Source organism: Tribolium madens, unplaced genomic scaffold, assembly GCF_015345945.1.
Source record: "Tribolium madens isolate multiple individuals breed KSU strain unplaced genomic scaffold, Tmad_KSU_1.1 Scaffold_96;HRSCAF=242;Tcas5.2_LG5, whole genome shotgun sequence".
In the NCBI taxonomy this organism is placed as follows: Eukaryota; Metazoa; Arthropoda; class Insecta; order Coleoptera; family Tenebrionidae; genus Tribolium; species Tribolium madens.
This window is the reverse complement of record NW_025401068.1, coordinates 1309716-1327201: the sequence shown is the minus strand read 5'-3', so window position 1 is coordinate 1327201 and position 17486 is coordinate 1309716. Positions and strand designations below refer to the sequence as shown.

Sequence of the window (17486 nt, the reverse complement as noted above, 5' to 3'; positions counted from 1 at the left end):
TTTGCCTTGATGAGAGTGATGACAAAATTGCTGCCTTTTATAATAATAACACCAAGTCTTTCCAACTGCGATTCATACTGCAATTAACTACACAATGCCGAACCAATGCGCACAACAAAAGGTTTCATTATTTCCAATAATCAACATTTATTTAGAATTTAGATTACACAGGGTGTTTGAATTAGAGGGAGTTTTTTATCACTCTTTTCTATACCTAACTAATAACAGTTTTTCAAATATTCAGACTTTTTTGAAATTCTTTAGATTTGCACCTTCTTGTAAAATCGATAACTTTGCCATTTTTAATTATTTAAAATTAAATGAGTGTATTATATCACAAGGTAGAAAAAAAGAGATTTTTTTTATAGCTAAGCTATTTATGCACAGCATCAAGGGAAATAATAAATTCGAGGCTATAAAAATCTTCTCTACTGTGTTTTATATAATATTTTTTTTACTACTAGCATATTTATTACCCAGAAATACAACGATAAAACTTAAACTGGAAGTATTATTCTCCTTTTATTGTAAATGAGGTTATATGAAATATTTGTTAAAATAACAAAGAGACTGCAAATAAAAGAGAAAAAGTGTTAAAATTTGCCCCACTATCGATTGTATTTTAACAAGAAATAATTTGTTGTTTTGACAGTTTTGACATAAACAGAAGTATTAGAGTTGTGGTCATTTTGATGTTTTTATTTAATTTTGAATTACTTTCATCTAGAAATACTTCCGTTAGTACTTGCGATGATAATAGTTTTCAATAATAATATTCTAGAAATACATATTTGTATCATGTAATACCCTCCAACATCGGCATTTACCCACCTCTAATACATTATAGCCCTTCGTCTATAATGAAAATGATTATTGACTACTAGGAGAAAAAAACAACTTCACAATCTCTCAATAAACTAAATAATAGTATCTTTTACAGCTAGTAGTCAAAAAAAAATTAACAAATCTTCAAATTTAAGGTTATGTTTGGGAAACTTCAAATACCCATAACTGAATTTTTCAAATAAACGGCTTAAATTTTTTCTTTACTAAAAACTAAATGGGCGAAAATTTAATTCTACATCGATCTGTATCAAGTCTTGACTTTTATTACAAAGCGAGAAATTCACTACTATCTATAGTTTTTTCGTATAGTTTGTCATGGAAATATTTCTCACTGACTAAACAAGTTTTTATTCACAATTATGTTATTCTTTTCGTAAATACAAATTAATTGCATTTTAATCTAAATTTGAGTAACTTTGATTCTCCATTATTGATTCTTGCTGTTGCAATCCAATGTCAAAATTCGCAACACTTTTAATGTGGGGTTTAGCTGGAACAGCCTGTATATTTGCTGGCAATTTTGGTTCCGGAAATGCCCACACATAACGTGAAAAGTAATTCCCTTACGTGCCACTTTTCAGTATTTCATGTGCTTCCAAATAAAGTAACTTTTAATTTTTCTCGCATATGTTACCATTCGCCGGCACGACAAAATTATAAGTTGTTTTTTTCCCAGCTAAGACGACGATTTATGTTCGTAAGGCTTTATTTCCATGCAAAGGGTTGCGTTATAGAAAATACTTCCGACTTTTATGGATATTTTAATAGTAATCATTAAGCTCTTTTAATGGCTTTATTTTTTACCTCGACCATGTGTGAATGTCAGTTAACTAATTAAATAGATGAAATCGTTTGATAGTTTAACATCTACGACGACTGAAAGCTTTTTATGGTCATATAAGTTGGTTTCTTTATGTTCTAGAAAAATTTGTCGAGTCCTCCGCCTCGTCAGTACCTTCAACTCCGGAACCCGTTGGTTTAGATTGTACGTTAGTTAGTCCGGACATTGAAAGTGGTCGTGAATCACCGGTTGATGTGTCTTCCACGTCGGAATCAGGGGTGCCATCACATTCTATTGCGAATGGTCGTAGATCACCTGCGGCTGCGAGAAATCCACTTTTGCAAGAACGGTGGACGAGTGAAGAGCTTCGAACAGTTACTTGTCATTTAGAAACAAAAGATCTCTGGGAAAAGTTCAACGAATTAGGAACGGAGATGATTATCACCAAATCGGGACGGTAAGTTGGCGATGAAAAGAATTGCGAAACTCATTTTGCATGCATGACGAACATTGGACGACAAAATATCATAAAAGCAACAAGCTGTAAAATTTTGAGACTCACAATAATGGTGCTCTAAACTTTACAGTAAAAAAATATTTTTGCTTATTTGTATTTTTTTCTGAAATATTAAAATAATAATTTGAGTGAAGGCGATTTTAAGTAGGATAAGAAATGTTTAAAAAATTCTATGTGTCAAAAAATTTTGACATTTATTTTTTGACATTTGACATTTTTTATGTCTATTTAATAATACTGATGATCTTGTATATGTTTTTTATAATTATTTAGTAAAGGTACTAAAATTTTGCCAATAAAAGCCACCAATAACATTAAACGGAATTACAATTTAGGATACAGCTTCCTTGTTTCCTCTTCTAATAGCCTGTAGCAAAAAAACTTGGAAAATTATTTTTCCAACAGAAATAAATAGTCAAAATGCAAAATTTAAACCTTCATAACTTCGAAAATTTTATAAATAGAATTTTTTAAACATTTTTTTTATGTTCCTGGTATATTACCTTACATGACATTTTTCTCTGGGGAGTGAGTTCTGGCGCACCCTGTATAGCTGCAAAACAAAAGCAGATCTGCTTCAATTAATGCACTTCAAGACAAGGATTAAGTCGTCTCTGTCACTTCGGTAAGGCAGAAGGTAGACGTGGAAAGCAGGTAGACCCATAATCGATTATAAAAGTGTTCGATGGCCTATAATGATTAGGTTACTTGAGCAAAAAACAGGCTATTAAGGTATAGTTAAACCGTTTCATCCCTTATAAGTACTAATGTTGGTAAATTATTTGGAAAACACAGGTGGCTGTCGAAAATTTGATTGATTATAAAATTGATTGATTACCGCAAAATAAGCACCTTACAAGTAGTGGTGGTAATGAAATTAAATCAATCGCAATATTAGAAAATAAATTACGAAATGCGTGCTTGATTTTCAGAGTTTTTCGAATTTGTCAAAATCAATGGCCTTTGGCTATTTTTCCCGGACATTATCGCCGAATAAAAAACCGCGATCGACGCATAAATATGGAGCGACCCTTGAGTTCCAAAGATGATAAATGAGGGGCATTATCTTGAGTGATGGCAGTGTTTCAGTCAACGTCGGTGTGTGGCTCCTGTCGTGTTTTAAATGTCACTTATACACTGCACCCCGTGTCGCAGATTAATCACTCGCCGTTTGCTACCACTCTCATTACATAAAACTTTACGAAAAATAAAAGAAATTTTCAATTTTACTCAAGGATGTGTTGAGTTGCGTTGGGGAATTCAGGCTCTAACACTTTTTCAGCAAAGAATTTAATTAACCTTTGTAAAAGCATCATTTATGATATAAAAACGGTTTAAGGCGATAATTAAGCAGGTACGTGTGTAGAAAAGAATACTTATTTCAAGCTTAATGGCAGCTGCAATATGTATTGCTGACAGGTTTATCTTTTTATAGTTTCAAAACGACTTCAGGCAAGATCAGCGAATTTGTAGTATTTGACATTTAGCAAGGCATCAAAGCAATGGGCGCTAATCTTATTCTACAATTGAAACGTAAAATTTTGAAAAAAATAAAATGTGGCAATTTGTTAGGTAATTAGTAGGTTACATACCGAGGTGAGAGGTGCTTCATTACCAAGGAGCAATAAGCCGAGGTAGGATGAACCAACGACCACCAAGGTTTCTATGTATACTATTTAATAAAGTAAAACATACAATATATGACATATGACAGTTCAGGTTGGTTCCTTATCAGTTTTCGGGTTGAGAAGTGACCATCTCTCAACCTGAACTGTCATTTCTCATATCAATTGTTAAATGAAGTTGAAATGTCATACTTTACAAATTTTTGTAGACCAAGTGATCTGAATGACTATGAATAAGAAAGATAAAAAGTTAGGTATTTTTTTCTTTATTTTTGATTTATACAGGCTGTGTTATAAAAAACGCCCCAAGCAATAACTCTATTATTTTCAATATGACAATACTTCTTGGAGCAAAATTGAACAGTTTCTTGTCATCTAGTGTTTGGCATAGATGCTCAATCAATGATGCTGCTTCTTGTTTCACCGGAAGTGACATTAATTTTAGTTTTTTAAATGTAACACCCTGTATATCTTAATATTTTTGGATTCTTCATTAAATTGTCTTTCAACAAGCTCACTTGCTAATATTTATCACTAACTTTTGATTTTAGGCAATTCCAAAATTAAATTAAATAGGCTGTGGGAAGAATAGAATAAACATTTTTATTCATTGTATCTACACAAGCAAACGATTGATAACAAAAAACTGTTCAGCTTTGTTCAAAAAAGTATTATAATATCTTTAAAAGTAATGAAATTATGACTTGGGGCGTTTTTTATAATATTATATTGTCCAAATTTTTCTTTAATATAATTGATCTCTGATATTTATGACAGTTCAATAAGTACCCACGAAAGTTGCCAATATCATTTATTCGTTTATTATTATAACAAAGGTGTTTCTTATAGATTTTTAATTTTTACAACTGTTTAGGAGGCTTCGTTACTTTTTTACAGTACTATAATATGTATGGCGTTTTTAGGTGAAATTGCGTTTAAAATCGAATTATTTCCACAAATCATCAATGGATAATGATGTTAAATATGATTAATTAGTCAATTAATTTTTAATAATAATTGTCAAAGTAACATATTTACAATTAATACAAATTTGTAGAAATTAATCATAATATCTTTATGGACATGGGAAACATAGTGTACAAAACTCACCGGAAAGTGTCCAACACATTTGTCATCTTTCTAGACTCGGAGGACGCCTCCTTTATGAAAATCTCTACTTTGAATTATTTTATGTAATATACTATACTTTTCTTTTTTTGTCTCAGTAAAGATGTTATTATTATTATTTATATTATGAAATATGAAATTGTTTAATAATAGTTGAGAATATACCTATATGTATACCTATGTATAATTAATTAATTACGATGTTTATTAAAAAACATACCTATATCAAAATTGTTGTAAAATTTCACAAACGTTTGTCTTGAATAGTAAAATCAATACCTGCTTGTCAGTTTTCTGTGAAACTTACCAATTTTTAAACACCTGTGGTGCGGAAGTAGTATATTACATAACAAGCACGGAAAGTGATAAATAACGCACAAGCGGGAAAGTTGCGCACGAGGCGTTAGCCGAGTGCAGGCAATACCGCGAGTGCGTTAGACACTTTCCTGCAGGTTTTGTACACTATTTTTCCTACGACCATAAATAATTTTTTTCTTACGAACATATTTTTTTCATAACGATTATTTTTTTTATAATGGATACAAATATACGTTGAATAACGATTTATTTTTTATAATGGATACAAAAAAAAATACGTTAAATGAAAAAATACAAAACATTCGAGTGTGAAGTATGCGTTAGATTTCTAACACACAGTGCGAAAACAAATCGCACAAGTTTTTTACGATATTGCCAATTTTCGCGCATATGTAATTGTGCGTTATGATCTAGTTTCGTATATGGTCGTAGGAAAATATTGATTAAAACCATTTTTTTTAGAGCAAACTAAAAATTAGCATTGACAACATTCTCAGGAACATCATTGCAATGAGAACACCTTTTACGTACCCTCTGTATAAACTTACCAAGATTTGTTGGAAATTTTGTTTATAAAATGTTTGCAGTTTACAAAACTTTTTGAAAAAAAGTTTAACAATGTTATAGATCTTATTATTTAGCAATCTAACTAAATTTGTAGATAATTTTGTTAAAGTAAGAATAGTTCTGAATGCAAGAGTTTTTGTTGTAAAATAATGAGTTTTTTTTTCTTTTTAACAATTTAAATTTATTGTTAGCCAAAACATCTTTACCTTAATTGAATTACAAAGAATTTATCTAGGTAGTTTTCTAAAAAAAGGAATTCGAAGACACGATTTTGCATATTTTATTTATTCCAGTTAGGAAAATCCACTTCTTTGACAAATTTCCGGATGTTAAGTGCAGCATAAAGTCATCCCGTTCACTTCCATTTATTAAGGCGGCGTCATTTCCTAATTTCTACAAGAACTGTTCGTTCCCCGTCAACTTACCGTCGCGAAAACTTGACACGCCGTCACCTCACTAACCGTTTCATTTTCAACTCGTTCACGTCATCGAATTTCGTATTCTATCCATGCAGGAAAACTTAGCCGCTCCACATGCCGGCTTATTAAACTTTGAAAATTAATAGGTGGACGTAAAATTTCCTTCATTAGTAGCAAACTCCCTGTCGAAAATCCAAGTTTATCACGTCTCTAATAAATAAAAAAAGCATATTTTTAAAAGTGCGACTAATAAGCCTTGTCAGATGGGAAATAAATGTAAAACAACCCTTATCTGGCATTTATATCCATTCACAACTCGCAGCGGGCAGTCCATTGAAAAGAAACTCGATTTTTATCTAAGCTCTCAAGTGACAACCTAAGATTGAACGCACTCCAGTGTGTGCATTTGTAATTCAAAACTACACCTTGTACATTTGGCTTAAATAATTCAATTAATAAGCGAGGGCAATCAAATTTGGAACAAAATTTAATGACACGTTCTGGCGGTAGAGTTCTAAGAAGCTGTGCAAACACGCCCATAAAAAAACCATTTCCGCCTTAAATTCCTAATTTATGGATTAAAGGTGATTTGCATAATACAAATCTGATAAATACCAATGAATAATTACGTTAATACTCAAAGCATATGATCCGATTTTTGATTAACAACCCCTCAAGGGCTACTTGGAGGTTCTGTGAGTTTCGACTGGAACTCTGTCTCTGATTTATAAATAACCGCAGTCCAAAATAGTGAGCAGATGGTAAAGTTTATGCCAATTAACGATAAAGATCAATCTTGAGGAAATTACCTCATTTATTTTAATAAGTATGTAATTAAAAGGGGCGAATTAACGCTTAAAAGGACTTAACAAAGATACATTTAATAGAAAAACACATATGAGATTTATTTCGACTGCATTTTTACACACAAAAATATAAAATGGGGGAAGAATTAAAAATGTTTATGTCAATTTTTTTTAATTTTTATATTGACTGCATGCACTTTTAATTTATCTCTCCTCTAGCCAGGTCGAAAATACTGTGTTTAAATAACGTTGAAATGATTTGTAACTCGCAGTCAGAATCAACAACATACATATTTTCGTACTTCCAGATTTCATGTTTTGTACAAAAAGTGACCTAAATACTCGTGGGAATAACGAATTACCACTTAAGTGTTTGTATACGAAATAAATAGGTATAGAATTTATTAAAATCTAGGTAAGTAAAGAACTAAACAAAATTGAAAATTTTCTTTTTTCTTCAAATTAACTTAAATTATTGTCAGTCTTTATGTTAATTAAAAATATTTTTTTGCACAACGAAATAATACGAATAACAACAAAAACCCAACATATTTAAAATTCTTAGTTGGGACATTCTATATATTTTTGTTTTTACAGTTGATGCTAAAATAAAAGCCGTATAGATTTGAAATGATATTATGTAGTTTTAAACAAGATAAAAAAAATATTTACAAGGAATAAAAATTTTTGCATGTCTGTTGCGAAAGCAGACTGTCATAAAAATTGTCTATTTAATTGTAAAACCTACCTATTTTTTAAACAACCTACATTTTTAACAAATTTAAACCATTTTCAAATCTTCTGAAATAAAATTACTTTTGTTAAAGCATAAAAGCTATCAACATTTTTGAGAGTTTTATTTTACACAATATTACCTTCTTGAAATTTTATTGATTTATTTATTTAACATAAAGTGGATTGTTTTTACATACTTATAAATACGTATCAATAAGTGTTATTGTAATGATTTGGTTAACAAAAACTTTCAAAATAATACTCCAGTATCACTGCAGTATCACCTTTTCTTCAATAATATTTATAAATATTTTTGATCTATCAAAGACTTGAGTGGTTTGGATTTAAATTTATGTTTGCTTTGTAGGTTTATTTATAAGTTTGATTTTTGCAACTTACTTTTTTTGAGCACTGTTGTGTTGTATGTACATTTTTGCATATTTTGTTTTAGATTAGATTTTTCCTTCAAAAATTTAAAAATGCTAAACGATGTTAAATATTTAAAACATGAATGATGATTTTACGTCAACAAAAAATCGTTTAAAAACGAAAATACAAAAATGGGGACAAATTCTGTTTTTTTTAGATTTAGAGACGAAAACTGTGAAAGCAGAAGTTTATTAAAAAAACACCGTTTTTACACGCAATTGTAGATTTGTTTAATACTTGTAATTGTCTAGTTGTTAGCAAGAAATATGAATAAGAAAGAAAGCAATTAAATAAGAATGTCTGAAAAGCAGAAAAAATATCAATTTGAAACTAAAGCAGAAAAAGAATTTGGAAAATGCATCAATTTTACTGACAATCTACATGATACCTAATTGTATCCTCTGACAAATAACTTTTTATTGTACACACCACCCTTTTCTGTTAAAATTAAAATCTAGGGTGGTGATGTCTTTTCTCAGGTATTTGATAATAACGCATCTAAGCAGAAGCAGAAAAGAAAAGCAGAAAGAAAAAAATCCTTGATGGTCAATTTTTATTTTTTTTACAAAAATTGTGGGACAAAAGCAATAATCAAACAAAATTGGTGGTTATAAATACAGGATGCGCTAGAACTCGCGCCCCAGAGTTTTTTTGCTATAGGCTATTAAAAGAGAAAACAAGGAAGCTGTATCCTAAATTATAACTTCAATGTTATTTGTGGCTTTTTTTGAGAAAATTTTTGTACCTTTACTAAATAATAGAGCTTGTTCCAAATCTGGTGGCGAACTGACGTTGTCAAAAATGACTGAATTTTGACACTAAACATATGTTTACTATTAAAAAAAATATTATTCATAGGCGTCGTATGAAATAATATTTAAAAACCACTGTTATTCCTTAAAAAATTATAATAAGTATGTACTCATACATAGGATGAAAAATAATAAACAAATTATTAAATTGTTAACACATGAAAAGAATGATATTCCTAACAATCCTTGTCTTCAAAATTTTTAGAGAAAAAAAAGTACGCCCATGTATTTTTTTATCTTAGCCAAGTGGGCCCACTCCAAGTGTCTTTTCTGTCACTGTCAGTTCGCCACCAGATATGGAATAAGCTCTAGTAAAAAACATATACAAGATCATCAGTATCATTAAATAGACATAAAAAAATGTCAAATGTCAAAAAATAAATGTCAAAATTTTTTGACAGATAGAATTTTTTTAACATTTTTCTATGTTTCTGGTATCCTATCTTACTTAAAGTTATTCTCTGGGGCGCGAGTTCTGGCGCACCCTGTATAAGCTGTTACTAATTTTCTCACTAAACTTTTGTCTTGATAATTTCCGTTTAAATGAAAAACAAACTTTAATTTTATCATTAAATGTAAAAATCAACGTTAATTTTATAGACGTACCTATAATTTCAAAATCGTTTTTTTTATATTAGGATATTAGATATCATGGTCATTTTTAATGAATTTTTTAACGTCATATTGTTGATGCTTGATTTTTCAAAAAAAAATTTAAACAACTTTTTTATCAACATAACATATTGATAAATTACAGTACTCATTGTGTACAAAACATACAGGTATCCCAGAAATAATTGAACAAATAAAACGTTTGCTATATGTCTGGGTCAAAATGTAACAATTTATTATGAATAAAAAATAAATTTCTCAACCATTTTGAGTTTTTATTGTTGGCACTGAAATTAAATATAGCATAATTTATCCAGCTAATGAAAAAGTAAATATTTTGTAAATTTTACATAAAACAACTCCAATTCAGTATCAAAGTAAGTATTAATTAAACTGGAAAACTATTTTTTCTATTTCGGTGTTAGAATAAGTCTATTCCAGCACCCAGATAACGTTTGAGTTTGAATTGAGTTGAATTTGAGTGTTGGAATAAGTCGTTCGCGGTAATTTAATTTCAGTGACGGACTTTCTTCACAATTCATTTTGTGAAAATATGAAGTATTTTTATTTTGTACAGCCGCCTAGAATTATTCAACATACCTAAATGTCGTCAACCGTCGCAAAATTCTCTAAAAAAATTTTAGTTTTTTAATTTATAAAATGATATAAAGCGGCAAAATAAAAAAAAAATAGTATAAAGCACTTGTTGCAGAAGGTTCTTCAAGCACTCGTTTGTTCCTCAACTCTCCGCTACGCGGCTCGTTTCGGAATTTCAAATTTGTGCTGGAATAGATAGATACCTTCTGCAACTTGTACTTTAGTATACTATTAAAGTATAGCTAGTTGGATAAAAATGTGCTTTTCTTTAATATGGAAGCATAAATCATCTCTTGACAAGTGGAATTAAATGGCATGTGCAAATTTGTTGTGTGTGTGGCATTTTTTAAGGGTGTCTTGTTAGTCCCTGTAAGTAGATACGATTTCAGCTTTGGTCCCGTTAGATGTCGTAAACATGTGATATGTGTGTGCTAATGGGAACATGCTTTATTAGTTTCGAGGTGTGTGGTCTGTCCACAGCTCCACACATCTACACGGCAGCACTTGCCAGCTCCGGTTACAGCCCGGACTATGGCCACTGTGTTACGTCACGAACACAACTCGAATTCTCGACCGGGCCGAAAAATCACGCACGCAATGCCACATCACCTCCAATTCGCCTCCAATTTTAAATAATTAACGCCGAAAACCGAGCGTTGGGGCAAGAAGTGACAAACCCTCGTTTTGTCTAATCTAATATTATCGATAAATTATTAAAATCATCGGAATTACAACGACTGGCTGTCACTACACTCGACTTCAATTCCTCCGAGCTTTCCATTATATATTTAAATATTTAAAGTCCCAGTTTGAGCTTTCGAGGATCATTTCAGGTTATCGTCAGTGAAAAATTAAACAAACTCGCGCACCCTTAATTATCTCATTTTTTTCCCGTAAGGTTTCCGGCTTAATTACAGCAAAACACAAAGCCAAAAGACAGAACTGCTAAAAGATTAAAAAGAGCAGACCATCCCGTTCTCATTAGTAGTCTTATGCCTTGCCTGTAGCATCGGATAAATTCAATTTAAAACCGACTGATTGCGTTGAAAGTATTAATTTATTGTATGCCCGCTATGAATGATGTTCGCAATTAATAAAAATTTCAATCTTAACTCTCATTTATAACGCTTGACTTGAAATGAAAGTGCAATTATTTATGTAAACTGCCGGCATGGATTTTAATGGTGGCTTTTTTGGTCGCATCAAGTGGCGATAATTGCAGAGAATTCTTTAGCTTTGGCCCGACAGAAGCATTTTGGTAATCAACCGAGCAACAGGACTAATCTAATTTCCGGGACATTGCTTAATGTGGCCAAGAATATATAATTTAGACCCGACTAAAAAATAAACTGAAACCGAACCATTGATTTATGGGGAAACGGGCGGAAAATGTATCAATTCTGCAAGATGTAGTCCTGAATTAAAAGAAATTAATGACGGGTCATTAATTCAAATTGACTGCAAAGTTATAATCTATTTGTGTGCTAATTACCAGCATCTGCATGTTTATTAATAAATAAATCAATCATTTTTTTTATTTTTGGATACAGTCTGCAAATATCTGTTTTTAATTAGTAAAATCAACAAATAAATACACTACTCAAAAAAAAAATTTCTAAATTTTTTGGTGATTTTTGCAAAGCTGGATCTCATCAAAAAATGGTCGTACCTAGATTAAAAAAAAGCATTTTGAAGCTTTAAGTTTCTAGTTTTGAGATGTTTTGTCAATTTTTTTTCTGTCCTAAGGTAAGTGCGCAATATGACTATGAAAGAAACATATTAAAGATGAACGAATATGCTATCCAGCCTATGCATTGACTTAACTAAAAAAAATCCCACGTCCATGGATCAAAAGCAAAAACAAAAAAATTAGAATTTTTAACTCTCGCTGTTACTTAGGAAATATTTTTGCCAAAAGATCTCAAACTTAAAGATTCAAACTGTTTTTTTGTAAAATCGTTTTAAAATTAGGTCATTTATGCGTTAATTTGCGGGCGTAAATAGTGTCTTTTGCGCCCTAAGTCCTAAAAAACCAGCAATTGTAATATCCTTTATTGAAATATTATAATAATAATATTTTATTAAAAACTGTACTATTTCCTTTCTCCCCAAAACTTTTGACTTTTTGGGTTTGTAGTTCTCATTTTGCCTCTTCAAGAATGCATATAAAAGCTTATATTGTTTTATATCGATACCATGCTTCAAAACCATAACCGAACGAATCATAGAATAATGGGATCATAAGGTAGATGGGTAAAATTTCTGCGACTCTTCTTTGAAATAAACAAGTAAAACGTTTTCATTAATCAGGGATATTTTTCTGGATGTACCTATCATAGCAAAAATTCATTGAAAGTTTTTTCAATTTCTCTTGATTTTCGTGACAATAACTCAAGTGTTACATACAGTTTTCGCTTCTTCGGCTAAAATAGCTATTTCTTCTTGTTTTTCATTTATGGACATATTATTATCACAAATTCAACTTCTTGAAAAAACACGTCAATAATTTTTTCAGTATTTGTTTTTATTTATTTGCATCACATTAGCAACCAACAACAACTCGATTTTTGAGAATGAATCGTGCCATTTATTTTCAAAGCTTATAAAGGTGGATTTTACAAAAAATCTTATTTGCATTTCGGGCGTGAACGGCAATTTTGGCCCTTTGGCGTCTTATAAACTCTCGGCCCTTCGGGCCTCGGGCTTATAATTCCGCCGCGGGCCAAAATTGTCTCCTTCACGCCCTTAATACAAAAATAGATATTTTTTTAGGTTTTTAAGTTCAATTTTTTTTGTTCTTTTGTCTGTTTCTCAAGATTCACACGTAGACACCGTCTGGAATAAGTTGGTACATACATAAGTGCATCTAATTGCAGCGCTACATTTTTTGCTTTTTATCTTAGCAAATATGAAATTGCATCTCCTCGTTTCAATTATCGTATAGGAGAAGGCACCTTGCTAAATTGAGCACCTATCGTTTCCAGACCATCCAATTACTGTCTTTAACTGGTAGATTTTTCTTATGTTGAGTGTACTTAAAAGCCTTTCATTTGGCATGCATCTTGAGGCAATGAATCAATCCGGCTGCTAACGTCACCTGCAGAAGCCAAGCGCTTCAATATGCTGGTGAAGATCTAATTGCGCGTTGCGTGTCGTTCAGAGAACTTTTTCAGTTCGCTTACCCATCCTGTCAATTGGCAACACTTTAAAGTGTGACTATTTTCACTATATCTTTGAGCAACATGCCGACGAATGTCTGGCAACATGCGCTGAGATAATTAATAGAGCCGTTGTGAAACGAGTGAGTTGCATTTCAATTCGATCAATTAAATCTTCCTCTAGAAGTCTTGTGTGTGTTTCTTCAACTTTGAATTATAATTACTGTTTTTTTTTTTTTTTGGTGAGAATCGGAGTATTTGTGGAATAAAATTTAACCGTTTGACGGCAACGACGTGTTAATGTATTCTCTCTACACCGATTACACGATTTACACATGGAGTGTATATTTTTTTAAATTTAATGACTCTGGTCTGTTTTAACTTTTTCGAAGAAACCATTAATTCAGATGAGCTTTTAAACGGTTATTCAATTAAGGCCCTTATAATGGAAGTAAAATAATATTCAACATGTTGCTCCCGGAGATATGTTAGGATGATGAGGTAGCGTTTATAAAAAACGCACACACTGTGTGTAAGTTGGCAGGTTGAAAGAGGTTAAAACCCTTAATCATCGTGTTGGTAAAATTTATGGGGTGAGGCCGTCATAATTTTATTTATATCGACGTTTCTCAGCTACCCTTCTCTCTAATATTTCGGAAGCTAGACATTAACTGATTCACACCCACCTCAACTGAGCGTAATTATCTACTAATTTTGACAATTACTTCCTCTCGTTAGTTTAATATACAGGAACAGAACGAGAAAATTTGAAGAAGTTACTTTTATTACCTTCAGTACATGTACCTAACTAATAAAAATAAAAAAAACAAATTTTAATAAATGAGAAACCACCTCCTATGCGTAGGAAGTGACAAATTAAAATTACAAAATTATGTCAGATTTTAAACTTTTTGCAGAAAATAGATGGGAAAGAAAAATTATTTATTGTATCGTAGTAAGCAAAAAATTCCAGACACCATTAAAATTTTGTTTTACTATTTCAATTTGTCTTTATTTCTTGAGAACGAAGAAAATTATTATGCTCATCGGTATGCTCAATTGAACCAAAATTTGTCGCTGGGACTCAATTTACTTAAGTTAATTATTATTTTAACTTTGTTAAACAATATAACTCCACGTATGTTCCTGCAAATTTGTATAAAAACTTCTGTCACAAAGACTCTTATGACAATTAAGCGCAGACCACATCATGTTTTTTTTTAAATGAGCGACAGAAATTTTTACTCGTTACTGTACATAATTACTGATCATTTACCAATAATCATGCAAAGTTTTTTTGTGCGCCTTCCATTTTACAAGCTAATGTAAAATTTTCACGTGAATTATAAATCTAGAAAATTTAAGTACACTTATCTTTTTGTTTTTTTTTTACCAGTAGTGTAGAGTTTCTTGAGTTTAAGTGATTTTCAGCGGCGTTTTGAGCGATTTTTCTTTTTTCAGGTGGTGCGCATGAAATATTAGCACTGTTCATTCAACAAAAATTTGAAAAATATTTGGGACTTGACACTTTGAAGATCGCATTTTTCAAACTTTGGGACATGTATTACCAACCACCACCTTATTAGGGTAAAAGTTCCTAAATTTTGAAAAATTGATTTTATTTTAAAAAGTAGGTATGTTAAATGCACAAAATAGAAAAAGTAGCATAAAAAACGTGTTTTATAAGTCATTTGTGGAGGAAACTCGTTCTTTATAAAACTCGCGCTTTGCGACTCGTTTCATAAACCTGAACTCGTTCCACAAAACTTGTCTTACGAAACGCGTTCTTTAATATACTACTTTGCACTTTCGTAGATGAAAAGTCACGCATAAGACTATAAAGATACCTAATCCAAATTTTGAGCGATTTCATGTTCAATCGAAAATATCGCTAAATCAACCTTAAATCAGTGGCGGCTCGCCAGGAGAAGTAGGTAAATGAAAGTGCCATTTCACCTATAATTTCTACCTATTCAAAGTAATATTTAAAAAATACATTAAATACATAACACGTTCAAATATTATTCCAAAAATAATATTTTCTTTGCTCAGGTGAAGAAAATAAACGTCGACTTTTTGATCGCGTTGTCTCGTGTCGATGAATGACTAAATTTTTAACTTCTAGAAACATTACTCGTTATATTCGTTTCTAAAATGAATCCTACAAACGATATTGTATACAATTTGTTAGAAACCGCGTTTAATCGGTGGAAAGAAGATGACCAAAAAGACGTTTTAACCGCGCCCTACTGTAAATTTGTCAGTTTTTTTTAGTAATTACTTTCATTAAATAAATATATTATTTGCTTGGGTAGATGAAATCTTTACTTTTTAACGATTAAACGTTAGAATCATCACAGCTTCAAAAAAAAATGTACAATTTTTAGCTTTTCACCTAGTTTTGAACCCACGAGCCGCCACTGCCTTAAATAGGTTTTTATTAGTTTTAATTTTGAAAACGATCATTCTCTACTTGTCACCGTCACAGGTAAAGTAAAATTCTTAAAGCCACAATGAGATCTGGACCAAATTCATTTTGTGGAATAAATTTTAGAACTTCAACAGAAGAAGAATCATCCTGAATTAAGTGACACAAAATGCTCTCTAAATTTTTACATTTTTCTATTATCTCATTTGGAGGCATATCTCCAAAATTTTATCAAATCAAAAAATATCGTATAAAAATGACTAGGAAACTAGGAATTATGGTGCTTTAATTGATTAAAACTTTTTTTAACAGAAATAATTGCTACATCTAATATAAAAAAAAACTTCGAAGCAAAGCTAAGAGTTTTAATAAAACTGAACTGCTGTCAATTAATGATCAAAACAAAAAATTAAGTTCATTCTTATTCATCCATATTCTGAAGAAGTTATTTTTATTTAACGTGTAAGGTGTTTCTTCGTAGCAATTTCAGCATTATAATAGAGTCTTTAGCATACTATACCAGTAGAAGTTAGTGCGTTTTTAATTATAGTTCCTTCTATTTTATTGGTTGTAGATAAAATATTGCGATAAATGTATGACAAAAGAAAAATGAGAGAACCCATAAATAAATATCTTAATTGTCAGGAAAAAGTGTTTGCGTTGTTGCAGGTGGGTGTCTAAGCACTCTGTACATCCGTAATCCAGCAATAGTTGTGTAAATTTAGAATGCGGGTGATTCTAACGGTGATTCCTGTAGTGGAATGAGTCGCCACCATAAAATTTATGAAGCAGAAATAATGTTAGATTTGAAGATATGAAAGCGTGTTTTTCTAAAAGTGACCTCTGTGTAAATAATCGCGAGCGTAGCAGCGCTTAATTGTGCTTTGGGCCGTCGCGTCGCGGCGGCCTTAGTGAATCTATCAGCCAAGCAGCTCGTATGTTTTAATTAAACGTAAAGATGTTGAAGCAACGGACCGAGTGACAGTACAAACGGGCCATGATGGTCGCACTTCAACTGCTAAAGAACGTATTTATTACTTGCATCGAGTCAGAAGCTCGTAATTATAGCTTCCTGTGCTTCTCGAAATTGCACCTAATTAATGCCAAAAACGCATCTGCTTAATCCAGAGAAATTAGCGATATAATATTTATAGTGTATGCATGGCACACGGTGCAAAAATCAAACATCGCATCGGGAAGAAAGAAGAAAGTCGGGTGATTAAGGCGCATTATTAAATTTATTGGCTTATAAACAAGAGAGAATTAAGTTATAAATTTTCCCAGGTAGAAAATTCCGTCACCTTCGTAAGGACACTTGCAGCAGCGAGTTGTCCGCGAAACACCTGAAACATATCACTGGTTCCAATCTGGTATTTATTGTGAGCACATTACAGGGTGATGCCGCTTTAAAATTATAAAACAACAAATGTAAGTGTAACAATTTGAATTATGGTCGAAACCATCTGGCCTGGGATTATTATCACTGATATTCGAGTACAATAATCGATTGGACCCGCGGCGAATCACAAGCGATGAAGATAGCGGCTTCTAAAAGCCTATAATTTCAGTGCTAATTTGTTTCGATATCTCTTCAGGATCTGGATAGGGCAGTTCCGACCAAGTCGATGCACAAATCGCACTACGATAATTCACCCAAGACCGAAGGTGTGAGGTTTATTTTACCTGTTAGCCTGTTTGTTACCTTTAT

The 17486-nt window shown here is 31.6% G+C and overlaps 1 protein-coding gene across 2 annotated transcripts in view; it reads left to right on the top strand.

The window, feature by feature from the left end:
• Positions 1 to 17486, top strand: part of LOC123012722 (T-box transcription factor TBX20-like) — a 40548-nt gene that overhangs the window by 10079 nt on the left and 12983 nt on the right. For both annotated transcript variants that reach the window (XM_044410817.1, XM_044410816.1), the window contains exon 2: positions 1769 to 2084. In XM_044410817.1, coding sequence (XP_044266752.1) covers positions 1769 to 2084 — 316 coding nt within the window. The remainder of the gene's footprint in view (positions 1 to 1768; positions 2085 to 17486) is intronic.